Genomic DNA, 16,273 nt, shown 5'->3' with positions numbered 1-16,273 from the left:
TGTGTGTGTGAGCTGACGTCGAGCTGGATTAGCTTTTCGACAAGTTTGAAGGAAACTTTGCTTGTCGAGCTTGCTATTAAATGGTCGTGGCGTGATGCTATTTACCAGCCTCATTAATATCCAAGTTGTGTGCTCGACATTTTTGTAGTTTCGTTTAAACGTACAGCCCCTCTTTAATCTTCCTCTCTTCTCATAGTTGCAGCTACATCCGACTTCTTGATGCCGCTAGCCGTTTATCCATCATCTAAGAGCAGTCATTTGCAAAACAAGGCCATCTTGGACTTTTTGTTTTATAGGGTAAGGGCATCACCGTACATGGTTTGGCCGTTTCTCACGTTCTCTTTTTGTTTCTTGATATGCAGATAAAAGAGGCGATTTTAGGAAAAAGATAACACACATGACGAAAAACTTTTGGAAGAGGAAAAAGGCGGGACCATGTCCGTAACGACAACTGGAAAACAATAAAATAGGTTTGTATTTAAGAGGATCTGCGTGAAGTCGATGGTCAGTTTCACGCTGGCTTTGTGTCATGCTGACTGTCCATCCTATTTATCATTATTCTTAGGCACGCTATTTTAAAACTAAAGCAACAACACATCTAATCGTTTTGGAAAGTGGAGACTTTAGAGAACCGCCCTGTTTCTGTCATGGGAGTGGCTGCAACATTTCGTTGTCACGAATCATCGTTCTATCCCCTTCTTAACTTCTTGATCCATATTGAGCAATATAATCAAGGACAGAGGCTCACGTTCTGGTGGCCCATCCATCACGACAGGGTCAAGACAGCCATGAATAATTCGTGCGCCTCCGTTTTACGGATACATTTAGCCTGTTATAATTGTAGTGTGGGAGGGATATGCGAGAATTATCGTCAAGACAATTAGGCATATTCGCATGGGATAATTACATTCAAATTTTTTTCGTGTATTTCTTTACAAATTTTGTGTTCATTTAGTATTATGTTTCAGTTTTGTGTCGCTATGGTTTCTTTCTTTACTTTTGCTTTCGAGATCCAATCACATAACAAAATTGAAGGTGAGGGGAGTAGGTAACAAGATTAGCAAAAGGATTTAAAAATTCAATGATTACTTGACATTCAGCTGCTGGGTATAAAAGTAAGAAACAGAATCTGTTGAAGGAACACACATTTTTGTTCAACGGATGTTGGCGGGCAATTCGAGGGAGGATAAATGGGGGGCATTAGCTCCCTGTAGTTTTTATTTTTGTTTTGAGCAGAACGTACAACAAACAAAAACTAAAATTATAACCCATGATTATTTATTATTTTTTTTTGCTATTTCTTTCCAAAAGTTGATGAACCAGTTTAACAACAAGGATTTAACAGACATTGGTATAAGAAAGCCACTCGTTTTGCCGAGTCCATTTGGGATAATCCCTAGTCGAATTTCTGTGTTGAGGCACTTGACGATTTCACTGCGTAACAGAAGCCAACCCCACCCTCACAACAACAACAACAAAAGAAAAAAAGGGGGGATACTTCAGCTACGGAGGAGCTCTGTCCCTGTAAATCGCAACCCAATAGGCGAACTGTGAATATACGTCTACCCAAAGAAAATCAATGTTTGTTTTACCTTTGAATCCTTCCTCGGGAAGGGCCGTTCGTGCATAGTCTTCCATGAGGGACGGATCTTCAGACGGCTCGTCCGCCTGGAAGAAAAACAAAATGAATACCAAAATAGGAACAACAAAACGTGATGGAATCAAGAACATTGTCATTTGATTGAGAGCCAACTAATAAAAACAAAAACAAAAAAAAAAAGGGGAAAAAAATTATCTTCACGACTCCATCCGTCTTTGCCTGTCGTGTTCTATACAAGGAAGTTGTAGTCCACGTTACACATGTTACCGACGACAATCAATCGTCCCCAAATCCGAAACAAAAAAAAAACAAACTAAAACTAAAACAAAGAAAAAACATGAAAGTCTCGGGTGCATATACAGACATGGAACGCGTGGACGATGACCGCAAACGCCGCAAAACGTATTCTATAAAAGGCAACGTTCTTCCCGTCCAATTCTGTTGTAAATTAATGAAGGGCTTGGTAAGCGCCGGACGCATCTCGCTACAAATCATTCGTATCTTGCCAGGGATATAAACAGTGAGAAAAATTGAAATCCCACCCATTTTTCTTTTAAACATTTCCCTGCTCGTACCTGTCCATCAAAAAAAAGGTCTTGCGTAATCCCATAGGTTTTATCATTTTAAATTTTAAAAATCGTCAACGGAGAGGATGAAGTTTCAAGGATAGAAACAGACAAGCGTCAACAGAGGGATGAAGAAAAAAAAAAACCCTAGAAATTCGATTAGAAGTATGGTATTTACCCACTACTGTTGCTACCACTATGGAGGTCGTTCTCCTCAAGTAAAAAGCGCACCTCATCTTTCTCCCGCTGCGTCAACGATTTCGAATAAAAACGCTGAACAAATCTTAGCCCCCTTCCAAGGCTGTCAGTGCGGGAGCGGTTGAATTATTTCCCATTTAAAGTCAAAAATATAGAAAAAGGGAGATAACAAGTCAACGCCCATCATCGCGCGTTGTGTGTGTCGCCTTCTCATTTTCCGGCCGACATGACCTACTATCTCTCCCGCGTACATCCATCACGTCGCATTTTTCTTCCTTCGTCTGGCTTTATCTGTTACCTTATTTTTCAAATGCTTGTCGTCTCGAGACGCCATTACCGTAGAAAATCGATCGGCAAACAACATCCCGCTTCCTGCCTGATTTATGTGCAACAGCGAGTCTACGGCGTTCATTTCAATTTTCCCTATGGCCACTGATTTTTTCAAACATCCGTCTCACGCAGCGGCAAACTGAGTTGCGTTACACCCCTATCATTTCCGTGTTTCTTTTACGAATTGTACAAACATGTGATACACAACCACTTGTGATCTGTCTGTTGCCCTTTTTCTCTATCTTCTTTCGCTCTCCAATTGTGTTCAACCGGTTGAGTCGCAAGCCACACGGACAAATACGGGCGGAAATCGAAACGTCGCGATCCATCTCGAGCCAAAAAGAATAAAAAAAGAAAACGGTTTGCGTTACCTGCAGGATGATGACGGTGCCAGGAAAGATACGAAGGGAGGCCAACGTCGCTTGGTTGTCGTTCAAGTCACGTCCGTTGCATGTCAAATGTTGGTCGAACGGCGCCACTTGAAACTTTTTCATAATCTTGAATCGAAAATTTTAAGAAAGAAATGAATTTAATGGCCAACGTGTTCAAATAGAAAAAAAGACGTACTTCACGCTTGAGATCGAGTAAAGTCTGATCGGATGAGACGGTGATCTCCTTCTCGCCACGGCCTCGTCTTTGACGCGCACTCCTCCTGCTGGCCTGCTGGTGGCCTGTAGCAGCCGGAGATAGCGAAGGTGATGGGCACGACACGGCCAACGCTTGGCTGTCTAGTCGAGGCCTCTTCGTCTCTGATCCCATCTATCGTTGCGTACAGAAAAATGGGTCACAGCACACACACACACACACATAAAAGATGAGCGTAAGAAAGAACATTAAAAGGACCCGGATTCCTCTCCTTCCATATCATCCTTTCTCTCTCACATTCCACACGACTCATTTACATTCCATCGGGCAGGCGGCGTCAATCCTGCGCCACAGCTCAAGAGGATTACGGCCACATTATGGTACTATAAAATAAAAAAAGCGGACCTCCAAGAGAGCGGGCTGTACAATGGCGTTAGCTCTTTGCCACGCTGAAATATGTTTTCCCCCCTTTGACGGCCATTCCCTCCCTACTGTTTACTATATAAGGAGAATCGAGGTCATCTTTGTGTCAGTCAGCCCAAACAATCGATGATTGAAAGGGGAGGAGATTAAACAATAATCTATCCCATTTTTTTTTTTTTTACAAGAGTGAATGATGGACCGTTGTGTACGAGAGGGGAAAGTTATTGTTTCAAAGAATAGAAAAAAATTACCTGGAAATCAGGATCTTCGGCAGTGGAAGACGCAGAGGCTAAAGTAGAAGGTACGTCCAAAAGGATGTCGGTTAATGCACCGATCTTGTCGACTTGGCGTACGTAGATGGCCGCCCGGCTGTAGACCAGCTGCGATCGTCGCTCCTCCTCCAGCCGCTCCTCGAGGCAGCTCTCGCACACGGCTGCAATAAATCATTCCAATGCAGAAATAGAATCGTTACACATTTCTTTGGTTACCCTTTTCGAGTCTCGATTTATTCATGCGATACGAGAGTAGACGGGGGAAAAGCATTGCGCCAAAAGACAAAAAACACGCCTACTTCCGTCCGCGTCTCTTAATTTTACAGGACCCATGTCAGGGTCGATATACAACAAAAGGGAGGGGACGACAAGAATAATGGAGTCTTTCAATTGTTTTTTTTTTTTTATTTATTTCTTTCAAGTTGGCGTAAAAGAAGAGAACGGCGGATAGCATTTAACGATAGCGGAGGTGACTTGATCGACGCGTAAAAGAATTCAGCCGCCACCGCCCCATTCCCAGCCAAGAAACGCTAAACAAGAGCTCCCCCCCCCCCAACCCAAAAAAAAAAAAAAAAAAAAAAGTCGAACCGCAAAAGCAATTGAGGAGGCGGGCAATTACAAATATCAGGCACACCACAAACAAGAAGTTTTATGGCCTCCTCTTTCTACTCTTATGGCCACTGGACACGCGAGATTCACGCTGCCATAATCTTTCTCCCGACCAAACTTAAACCTCCCACCCTTTCTCCGATCCACAAAAGCTATTGCTCAGCTACTATTACCGATCACAAGGCTTCTTAAAGGTAATAATAATGACCGAATCAAATCGAGTCATTGCGACCGCTGATCACCCGATTCTTTTTATTATTATTATCTAAGACTCGTGTGTTCTTACGAGGCGGATGGACTGTCGACTCGTCATGTGTAACGTCTCTAGTTGTAACATGACAAGAGGCAAAAGAGCGTGCGAGTGGAAAGCCAGGTGATTTTCTATTGGCAACGTTTGTTTCTTTTTTTTTTTTTTTGAAATTCCAACAAGGGACACCCAAACCGCAAGCGGAGAAGGTCGTTATCTCTTTTTTTTCTAACAATAATGACACGTTACGTGCAAAACATACACGCACGAGAAGACGAATGTTCTTTAATGGCATCGAGAACGACAAGCGACGACGATTCACACACAGCCGACTGATTTATGGACGTAAAGCGATTACGTCACGACAACCAGTTTCGACTGTTTCAACCCGGACAGCTACTCCCGTCTTTTACCCGCCCGCTATTGAAATCACACGTTGGACACAACGGCCGTCTCTCGATATAATGTGACATCATTTTTACATTTAAAATAAAGGACGGGAAAAAAAAAAACGGCGGTCGTTATCGGTTAGAGTTGATGATGTCGGACTGTCGGAGAAAAAGAAAACGAGAGAACACACGATGTGACAGCAACAGGTTTCCTTTTTTTTCCCACTTTTGAAACGAGAAAAGAACGTCCACGACGAACAAATACAAAACGAGCGATAATAATTCATCAAGGAAAAATAATCCAGCCGACGTCAGTGCTAGTGAGTGTGGAAAATGTCGCCCGCATAGCCGGTCCTACGAGAGCTTCTTTTGCTACGGGATTTTTGTCCTTGGTTTTTTTTTTTTTTTCTAAACGAAGTAAAAAAAAAAAAAAACTTGTTGCAACCGGTTTCAAAGTTCGAAAACCGTACCGTTCGCTCGACCCGCATTTCGAGACCCTGACTTTCACAAATTGTAACATACAAATTTCTATACGTCCACGAACAACATCCGTCTGCGTGAATAGAACACACGAAAAAAAAAAGTCTGACGTGTCGCCATCAATAAGCTACTAACGAATCGGCATCGTTGCAACACCTCCGCTTGGCTTTTCTCGAAAAAAGAATCGCTTCAATATCAAAGACGATAATGTGACCGTCTCACATTCGTTTGCCGGGGACATTCCGAACGCCGCTGGCACGCGTATCTTTTGGAAACCATCACAGACGACGCCTGCAAACTCACGCAACAAAAAGATGAAAGGCACACACACACAAAGAGAGAGATAGAAACAAAAGGCCACGCCGCGCTCCATCAAACTCTTTGCAAACGGACCGTGACATTCTAGCTCTTTGCAATGATGTGCCATTTTTATGCGCGTTCAAAACTTTTGCGGCCAACAACCAGAACTGGCCGTTCTTTACCGATGACTGCCTGACGGGAGGAAAGAAAAAAGTTACGAGCCTCTTTCGGATCGAATGATCTCCAAACTGAGATATCGCGAAAGCGCATCAAGAAGCGGAGAAAGAGACGGGAGAAAAAGAAGAGTCGGTGAAGAGCGTGAATGACACGTCGTCGCTGCTCCATTTGGAGTACTACCTAATACAATATCATCAGAAATAACGTGCAGTTAAAAACAAGTCGAGCTGATGTCTGACGGTTAATTATAGACGTCTCTTTATGAAAAGGGAATTGTTTTTAAAAAATAATTCTCCTTTTCTCTTCTGGCTTTTCAGATAAGAAAAAAAAAAAGAGTGACGGCCAACAGCGACACGTGTCAGTCACGGACAAGAAAATCCCGACTTGGTATGTGGTTTCACGTTATCTTCAAACGTTACGTACCTGGTTCCGTGTTAAGAGAAACGCCAGCGCCGTCTTCATGGACGATACGGCGCACAAGAACGATCCTGTCTACTTTGGCAAATCTAGACAGCGCGTCCCATTCGTAGGGCCATAAATAAACGAACCTTCGATAGCGAGGGAGAATAGAAAAACAAAAACGCTTATAAAAGAGAGATATGATTAAAAAGAAGTGAATCGTTTTTACCTGGACTCGGATTCGATGTCTGGCGATGGCCGATGAAGCAGTCCCTCGTGATGGCACAGCAGCTGGGCGTTGGACAAACACGTAACTGGCTCTTTTCGAGAAGGATCCCTGTCAAAAGATAACGTAATGGAATAAGCAAACTCACGCCAACCGATACAGAGCGCAATCGAACATCACGAACGATTACAATTTGTTTTGGCCCAATGGCGAAAAAGACACGGAACCTCTTACGACGCGAAAAAGGATTTTGTGCGACGGCATTTGAGCACGTCGTATAATGTCGGTCGTTAAAATGCATCAACAATCGTCATCACGAAAGACAAACGAAACCTCTCAACAGACCAAGTGCACGAAAAAGTAGTCGAGAGCAGACGCTTTCTCTTCAATCTTTTATTCGAAAAATGAAACAAAAAAAACAAAAAACAAAAGAGTTGAAGAGAAGCGCGTACCAAGAACGTGATCCATTCCGTCACGTGGGAGATCATCGGGAGGAGCAATGAGTTCCATACTGATGAGACGCGCAAATCTTATCCATTTCTTGAAATTTCTTTCTTTCTAACCTTCATATTCCGCGCACATGTTTCAATGGGCTTGTTTCGCTTCTTTTCACCGGTACTTTCTTTGTCATTTGAATTTGTCCCGAGTTTTCGTTGCTCTCGTTCAAATATCGCCATCAACTATCGAATGACTATTCATTGGCCGAATAAGCCCATGTAAACCCCAAAACACGTCAGTTCACCGAATTTGATGGACCGTCGAGTACATCGCTCTTGATAACCATCTCTTCCGTTGTACGTCAATTGCCAGAGGAGAAAAAGAGAGAACGCGGCCACCCACCCCTGATACGAACACAATCCTTCAACGGCGGATTAAAAAAAAACACAAAAAAAAAAAAATACAACGATGACGTCAGAGGTTATCGCTGGTCGACGTTTTTTTACGGACGCAAATCGCATTGCATTAAAAAAATACATCAAAATAAGAATAACAAGATAATCCTGTTGACGGGGAAAGCGGATCCCACAGGTTTCGCATATAATCCATTGCTGGACTGTAAAATAAACATAACAATTGTATGGCAAATACGTTCCAACAAAAAAAAAAAGAAAGAAAGAAAAGAGCCCGAGCTTTGCACGGTAAGAAAGGAATGAGATCAAAGTCTCGATTACGCGTCCGCCTCCTTATCGAGAGCTATTGTAACTCGTAAGACATGTGAGCGGATTCGAGTTCACTAAGGTGAAAATAGAAATAGCGCAAGAAAAGTTTAGCAAAGAAAAAAAAAAAAATCATGCACAGCTGCTGTTGGGCTGACTCTTAACGACTCTGGTGAGTCCCGAACGCTAACGGCCGTGAATCTGCGAGGCGCGATCCGCCTCATAGCTCTTTCTTACAGCCAACCCCTTTGTCTTTTCCAAACGCGATTAACTATGACCGTCATTAAACTCGCTGCACACAGGTTTTCAGACACTCTTTAAAAAAAAAAGAAATCCTTCTAGCGACTTTGGCGGACAAGTACTTTCGACTCTTTTTGAAAGCATTGTCGTGTGTGTTTGTGTGTGAGTTGACACGCTGATCCGAGCCATCGACTCGATTCCCATTTCAATGCGGAATAGAAAGAGAGGTACTAGGGACAGAGTGTAGTTTAAAAGGAAAAACGTGAGTGGCAAAGTACTTTCGATCAAAGCTGTTGAAACAAACGGTTATCGACTTGAGGGATTCCTCCCCCGCCTCTCTAAACACAAGTCACTTTGATCGCATCTCAACAATCAGCCGATAATCAGCAACACGACTTTGATGACTCTCTTTTTTTTTTATTCCACAGAAATGGATAGGAGGGTAGCAAAATGGCCGACGACATGATTGCACTTCTTCTCTCCTCTTGGCTTTAGCTATACGTAATACTATGTGGATAAAAGAAGGCAGAGAAAAAGAGGTTATCTTCCACGTGATCGGTTGACTCCATTACAGTTAATGCGAGTCTGGAGAGCCACTAAGCCTCAACGCGATAGAAGCCCACGCTGCAAAATACAAATCTCTATCACACAAGGAAAATCCAGGCCGATCCTCGCCAATGTGTGCACATGTCCTCCCGTCCATATCAAAATCATTTCTCATCAAGTAACTCAAAGTGATCTATCAATTTATGTGGCCTGGTTTTTTTGTTCATTGTCATTACAATTAGAGGCAGCAAGTTTTGAATAGGAAAACGCAATCAAATGGCTTTACTGTATTTCTATAACCGCAAAAATACGGGCTACTAATCAAGTGGATTACGCCGATGAGACTCATTGTTGTACGAACGAAATCGTACGATTACGTCGCGCTCGAAAAGTATGTCGGATTCAAATGACTTTTGCGATGAAAAGACGCCAGAAAGTTTGGAACGACGTCGCCTATTAACCAACGCGAGTGAAAACGCACAAGTGTAACAAATCTTGAACAACAACAGTGGCGGGTAATGACGGACAGGGTGTGTAACAGAACTCGTGAGTGGCTTTTGCGCACTAAAACAACACGACAGGTCATTAAATCGTACCATAGAACAAGAAAACATTTCAGCATGAAGACGAAAAAGGTGAGAAACGGCGCTGTCAATTACCAACAGGAAATCACGCTAACAGGAGCGAGACATTTGTTTACGTACGAGAGGGCCTTAGTAATCGGGCACGACATAACAAGCGTGCACAAAAACCCTATTTTTCCCAAAAGGCTACGTTTTGGTGTTGTAATACATTTGCTTTGCGTGAACGAAACATCAGTCAAGAGGTCGACAATCTAACGAGGCCTACACGGTTCGAAGACGTAAATCCCCACCCTACGAATAAATAAATCCAATTATTTTCATTGTGTCTCTCGTATGCGTGCGTTTCTAGCTGCACGGGTACATTTAAAATCGCAAACGAGAAACCTACTTGTGCTGCATAAAAAGTGAGTGCAGCAGCGGGCCGAAAATTCCCGTTGGAATACATTTGCAACAGTGTCGACCTGGTTATAATAATATAATGGGCGCTTGATGTTAGAGTAACTTCCAGTCCTCAACAAGGGGGTTGCTTTGCATGGAGCGTGCAATTTCAAAGGAAAACAAACGCGGACGCAAAAAACAAGGCACCACAACAGAGTGCGCAGCAAAAGAAAAATACAGGCCAGGATGGTGCTGGCCTTTTTCGCCCCTCGCGGCCATGAATATTGGACGCAGGCGGGCAATAGTAGAAAAAAAAACGAACAAGCAAAAAGAAGAGGCGCCGCTCGCTTTTTAGAGCTTCATCAATTCAACTCTCATTACAACTTTCATTTCAGACTGTTCCAGCCCCACTCGGCAACCCCATGGCATACAGTCTGTGTGACACATGTGCATATTATACAATCTTCTAGCGCCATTGTTAAATCGCAATCCCGCTCTTCCTTCTCTTTTTTTTTTGACTTATTTAGCATGAGGGATGAGGCGGAAATGCAAAAGCGCAGGTCGATCGAGAGGGGAAAAAACTCCAAAAAGCAAGTGTCAGTTGCAGTAATTGGCTGACAGCTCCCCCCCCCACCCAAAAAAAAAATACCGGCAAAATATTAATGCCTCCCGACATTATGCGGGATCAGGCGGTTGGACGGGCGCACTGTGAAACATTTGAAAAAACTTTTCGCTCTATTTTGAATTATTTTTTTTTTTTTACAATAAATAAAATAACATCATTTCTCCCCGATGGTACGCTTACAATTGTTTGTTCTACGTTATGCCGTCATTGTTCGAAACGGACGTGCCGGGGAAATTTCGTAAAGGAAACGTCGGATTAGTTTGTATCGGGAGCGCGTGCCGATGCGGATCTGTACACGATTTTTCTTTCGTCTCCTTAAATCGTCAACCGTTCCTCCTTTTTTTCACGATTCAACAACTTGTCACGATGGTTTCGATGACAATGCGCAGTAATTAGCTCCAAAGCTGGCAACTCACGACATTCTAATCTCTTTTGTCGTGCCCGTTGCCGGCTTTGTCTTTTTTTTTTTTTCTTTCTACATGGCAAGAAAACTAACAATCAGTTTGAAATCGCATTCGTCCATCGTATCGCATTCTCCAGACAGCCAAGGCAGCGGCGTTGAAAAAAAAAAAAACAACAACGAAACAAACAGCGTGAACGATAAAGATTCAACGGCACGGCCGATAGAAATCAGAAACGACAACAGGTGACGGGACACCAACGAGAAAAAAACAAATTTCGACAAAAAACTTCTAGATCGAATGTCAACTAAAACACACGCACAAAAAAAAGAAATCAAATTCTTTCGTGCGGGAAATCGGGCGCGATATTTAAAAGACATTGTTCTTACATTTTAAACGCGCACTTTGCATACAATGTCCGTGTTGAAACTTATCGCCGCATGGCACAAAATTCCAAGTGTTGGCAAATCTCGTCTGAGCAACGAGCACTATGCAGATATGCTAATAATCAATTTCTAAACAACTGAATCTATAATCAGAAAATGCGCCAACGACATCAGAAACTCGGCCTATTGCGTTCCAGCCCGAAAGAGAGTTCCCATCGACCTTCGTGCAAACCTTACAATTTTGCTTGATTATCCCGATCGCGTTCGATAAAAGGATGAAACGAATCTCAAGACAAAAGAATGTAGGAGAAAAAAAAGAAAGGTCATTTCAAATCAATTGCCGTTGATCGCTTGAGTGAAAAGAAAAATGGCCGCCTGCAATTCGAGCGTGAGACGAAAAAACGTCACGAAACCCGTTTGATTTTCAATTCGTCTATCGACTGCGAAATGCTAATGGCATTCCTGTCATTCTAGTGTCTTGGTTGTACGGTTTTTTTTTTCTGAAGACGCGACATTGCCAACACACCGAAACAATCTACGGCATTCGACTATATTGGGATGCTTTCGGATCGCAGAGCCAACAGTTCCGGATTTTCTCCCGGTAACGTGAATAAATAAAGTATATAAAAAAAAGAACGAAAAAAAAGAAAAGGGTAAGAAATGCGCTTCCTTCCGCGGCGGAGTGCAGTGGGGAATGAGAGCAAGAGTCATCGAAGCTGATAATGCACAACAAACCGGACAAGAGTAAAAAAAAAAAAACAATGAAAAGAAAAAGGTCAGAAGAGATTGACAGAACGACGAGGACAGATAGGAACGGGACTTTTGCCTGGATTGCATCTCAAGTCTCTCTAGCGTTGACAAACTCATCCGGATGACGGAGAGCGCCCTAAATGTTTAGCCGATCACGCGGGAATCTACGAGAATAATAATGATACAACATTATTTATTTCCTCCTACATGCAAGGCGTTGCCTTCCAGCCCAGCAGCATCGTTCTTGGCACACCATGCCAAACGTTCAGTCAAGATGTCAGATGCGCTTCTTTCTCGAGTGCGCCACTCACGCGCCAACAGCAAAAAGTAGAAACAACAACAACAACAAAAAAACAAAACAAACAAACTAAATATATAAAAAAAAAACACGAGGAGCCAATGTCGAGATAGAAGGACCCAGCGAAGCCTTTAGACATTCTCCGCCCACTGTGCCATCCATTCGTAAGCCAGAAGGTAACCAACTTGCCGAGAGTCCGACAACTGGCTACAAACAGGCTCAGCAAGCTGACAACACTTGCAGTTGAATCCACAAAGAAGTGCCTAATCACTGGACCATACTTGCTGGATACCGAAGAAAACTACGATCCTTGGATGCGCAATAGAAAAAGCCTCCGCCCCAAAAAACCGACGCAAAAAAAAATAAAATGTTGCCTTGGAATAGAGAAAAAGGCAGGAAGACAGAAGAGCTGGCACAAAACAAAGAACCCGATCCATCAAGCGCTCGGTCGGCATGGGGCCCAACTTGTGACAAATCGGGTAAAAATACAACTCCATCGAGGAGAAAGTGCGACAAGGGAACGACAACGTCATTGGAGTGCAGAGGAATCGCTCACCGAACCTCAAGTCTTTTACAGAAAAATTAAACGCACTTACCTGACAAAAGCTCTCCACTTGTCGATCACTTCTTTGTCGATGACGTAAATCTCGCTGTTTCCTTCGGCAAACGGATCTGGCCTGTTTTTAGAACGAAACAGATCCTGAAGCACGGCTTTTTGTTGCATCGCCAGCTGTTTGTTTGATTCCTTGGTTTGGCCTTCCTGTTCCACCATTCTCTGCCACAAATTCAAAACGTTTAAACAACAACTCGCAAGGAACGTTTTACCAATACTTACAATGCATTTTTCGCAAGGAGATTCAGCCGAAGAGAATTCTACGGCATCGGGAAAATGACGATGTAGTATTTCCCAAACAGCCGCAGGGATCAGTCTGCGTGGCCCTTCATCAGCAGTCAATTTATCTGTATACATATGCTCCATTTAAATTAGTTTGTAATCGCGGGTATTGTTTAAAAAAAATACACACCGTGAGGACACAGGAGATCTTCATTGAATCCTATTTCTCCAACCGAAGACGATGACGATGGTCGGTTTTCCCATTCTAATGTTTTCTCGAATTCCGCTTGCCATTCGCTTCGATCAGGCTGTTTGTCGAAATACTTGTCTAATTCAAGCGAGCCAGCCCCATTGCACTGACCGTTACTTCTCTTTCTCTCAAACTAAAAAATCACGTAAAAGAACAATCTAAACATTAAAATTCATCCTGAACATTAGTATCGCATTCCTACCTTATATCTCGACTTGCTAGGTGCTTCGGAGAGATTTTCACATTGATTGGTTACAGCTTTTCCAGAGCAAGTTTTCACTTTCCCTGACTCTCGTTCGGAAGATATTCTTCTGTCCAAGACCATTTTCTTCCAAGAGCGTAAAGACTCTTTACCAATCCAGAAACTGGGTTGGCCCCTACGATAACGGATAGAAAACGGATTTTTAAAAAGAAACAATAGTTTGAATTTCGTCGGTCATTACGGTTCAATTTTGTTTTTCATCAAATTTGTTATGAGTTTGCTTTCGTGGTCAAGCTGCGATCGAAGTTGACTCGTAAGGCATTTGGTCGTAACGCATTCCCAGCAGAGAGAGGTTTCATTCAGACGTTTGCCACCGGAATACTCTTCATACAGCTCATCAGCCTTTAAAAAAAATGAATAAGAAAATAAGGAGTTCCAAATTTGATCGATGCAATTTACCACGCTGGAAGAAACGAGCTTGTACTCTCGAAATTTCTCCGGGTTTAGCTTGCCATGCTCACATAGTAAAATGGAATTGTCAATAGGTCCTAACTTCTCGTCGTTACCTAGCCAACTCATTAACCACTGGGTCGGTAGAAATTCGCCTTTACCAAGCGAGTCGCAAGGAAGATTACAATATTGTCGCTTCATTTTGGAATGCTTCTCTCTGCTCTTCTTCAAACTTTCATCCTAGTGTGAAAACTCATTAAGACATTGAAGGAATTTGAACCAATGATGAAGACGTACTTTACGAGAAACCTTGTCCCGGTTCCACTTTTCAAAGTTTTCGTTTTCATTGAACAATGTAGTTTGAACCCAGGCGGTAGAACGACCGAAGGATCAGCTAATGCGTTTGAGCTAGCAACGTTGCTTTCTGGTTTCGCAGCGTCACGTCGGCTATAAACAAGCATGTAAGCGTTGCTCGAACCATGACTGCCTTTTCCAGCTTTGGAACCAGCTCGACTCTTTTTTGAATCTATTAGAACGAAATTGTCCTTCAACATTGATGAAAAAACAAAGAAATAAATAACAAAAACTGTACACTAGCTTTACCTTCCAAGTCTTCTTCGATGCCCAATTTGAAATTGGTACCCTCTATTTTTTGTACAACTTCGTCATTAAATTTGTACCAAGTTCCTGAAAGGGGATCCTTAATATGTGCTGCCGAATAACGCAAAATTAAAATGTAAAATTTCCTGAAATTTTGTACAGTGCCGCTTTTAAAATACCAATATAATGCCCGCTGTAGGCACTGGGTCCTCTGTGAATTAAGACAGCCGAAAGGTCATAATTCTGGTTGCTTTGCGCCATACCCTGCGTTTTGACATAGTTCGACATGTCTATAGAAAACGGAAAATGCACTGTCGAACTGACCTTTTTCTTCAATCCAGTTTTCCTGATAGATTAACACGAGCATTTAATAGGTTTTTTATTGATTTCGCTTTGAATGCTTTCATACCGATCAAAGACGAATCGAAGCAGTTGAATGTTAAGCATCGCGGGCAAATGGCGGAGGCGGATGCTCCGCGTCGCATTCTGTTTGCTACTGCAATTTTCACAAAAGTACTGATCTGTGCCTTCCAGTTTCTCTTCATGCAGAAACTCGGCCAGACATTCATCTAATGTTACGTCGCTTTTACTACCAAGGCTCAGGTCCAACTCGTAGAAAGCCGAGGGACTTGATGACTCTTTCTGGCATTTGGAGCACCTAGAATTCTAATTATCTGAGCACAAAAAAATAAAACAATGTTTCATTTCAAGTTGATTACCTTGTTACGTATTCATATTCCCCTCTGAATTGATTAGGAACCATCGTCGAAACTTCTGGATCTGTCTGGAGCGAGAGTTTTTCCTCCAACAAGTTAAGAAATAATTTAGAAAATTCTTGTGCATCTTGCTGGGTGGTGGTATCTATTCCAAGTGATGCAATCAACAAGGTTGGATTAACACAGCTGTTGGAGAAAGATACATCAGTAAACTGTTTAAACTAACACACTTTCTATTGATAATACCTTCGTTTAGAAAACTGCATAAGGGCAAAGAGTAGTTGTAATTTACCAACAGGAGAACTTGGAATAAAACCACCCTTTTCTAGTAAATCGAGAGTTCTGTTGCCTTTTTCCGAAGGATCAAAGAAGGGAACCCAGGAGTAGATGGCTTTGCGAAAAATAGGATTGTGGAACCAAAGCTGTAGCAGGCTATTGATATAGCATGTAGCCCCAAGGTTGGTTAGCCCAACAAAATTTCCTTCTGTTCGCACAACATCACATGGATCCTCTGGTTCTTCATTAGTTACTTTTAAGTCTTCTAACCATGCCTTCTCTCCTAACCCAACAAGGCATCGGGGGTTGATTCTGCAATTTTTCCTAGGGAATAGCCAGCATTAAAAATTGCAATGTTTTGAATCTACTTGTTTTGTTTTTTTTGGTAACTTAGCTGCAGCTTACTTGCATTTTCCAGGTTTGCATTTAGGGACTTTGAGTCGGTAAGAAGTCTGAATGTTGTCAATTGTTATGGCACTAGCTTCTGTGCTCTCAACCCACTGCCATGCTTCTTTGGAAGCCTGATCCATCTTATACATGACCTAGGCTGAAGGTAAAGAGTTCAGCATATCATAATTAACTTTAACGTCATCAGCGTTTACTAACCATGAAATGAAGTAGTATTGCCTGACGAAATGCTACAAATCGACTTTAATAATTAGCATACAAACAACGTAAATTTGTTCGACACTCAACCCAAAACACCGGGTTCGAGTACGGCACAAACTCATTAAATATTCTACACTGCTGCCATCTACGTGCGGCTGTGTTAACTATT

General features: G+C 42.5%; 1 protein-coding gene across 1 annotated transcript; it reads right to left on the bottom strand.

Annotated features, from left to right (window-relative positions):
* Positions 1-925: 925 nt before the first annotated feature.
* On the bottom strand, positions 926-16,213 carry LOC130694608 (ubiquitin carboxyl-terminal hydrolase 48-like). The gene is given in 22 exon segments (XM_057517670.2): positions 926-1,522; positions 1,593-1,668; positions 3,066-3,191; positions 3,262-3,453; positions 3,954-4,135; positions 6,600-6,724; positions 6,805-6,912; positions 12,763-12,941; positions 13,002-13,126; positions 13,192-13,384; positions 13,454-13,628; positions 13,695-13,855; positions 13,913-14,143; positions 14,201-14,274; positions 14,277-14,429; positions 14,507-14,614; positions 14,683-14,849; positions 14,913-15,161; positions 15,223-15,405; positions 15,466-15,819; positions 15,901-16,042; positions 16,102-16,213. Coding segments are annotated over 21 exon segments (3,318 nt in total). The 5' UTR covers positions 16,035-16,042; positions 16,102-16,213; the 3' UTR covers positions 926-1,499.
* Positions 16,214-16,273: the final 60 nt, after the last annotated feature.

Source organism: Daphnia carinata, chromosome 7 (genome assembly GCF_022539665.2).
Source record: "Daphnia carinata strain CSIRO-1 chromosome 7, CSIRO_AGI_Dcar_HiC_V3, whole genome shotgun sequence".
Classification (NCBI taxonomy): Eukaryota; Metazoa; Arthropoda; class Branchiopoda; order Diplostraca; family Daphniidae; genus Daphnia; species Daphnia carinata.
The sequence above is the reverse complement of the archived record's forward strand: the minus strand, read 5'-3'. Positions and strand labels throughout refer to the sequence as shown.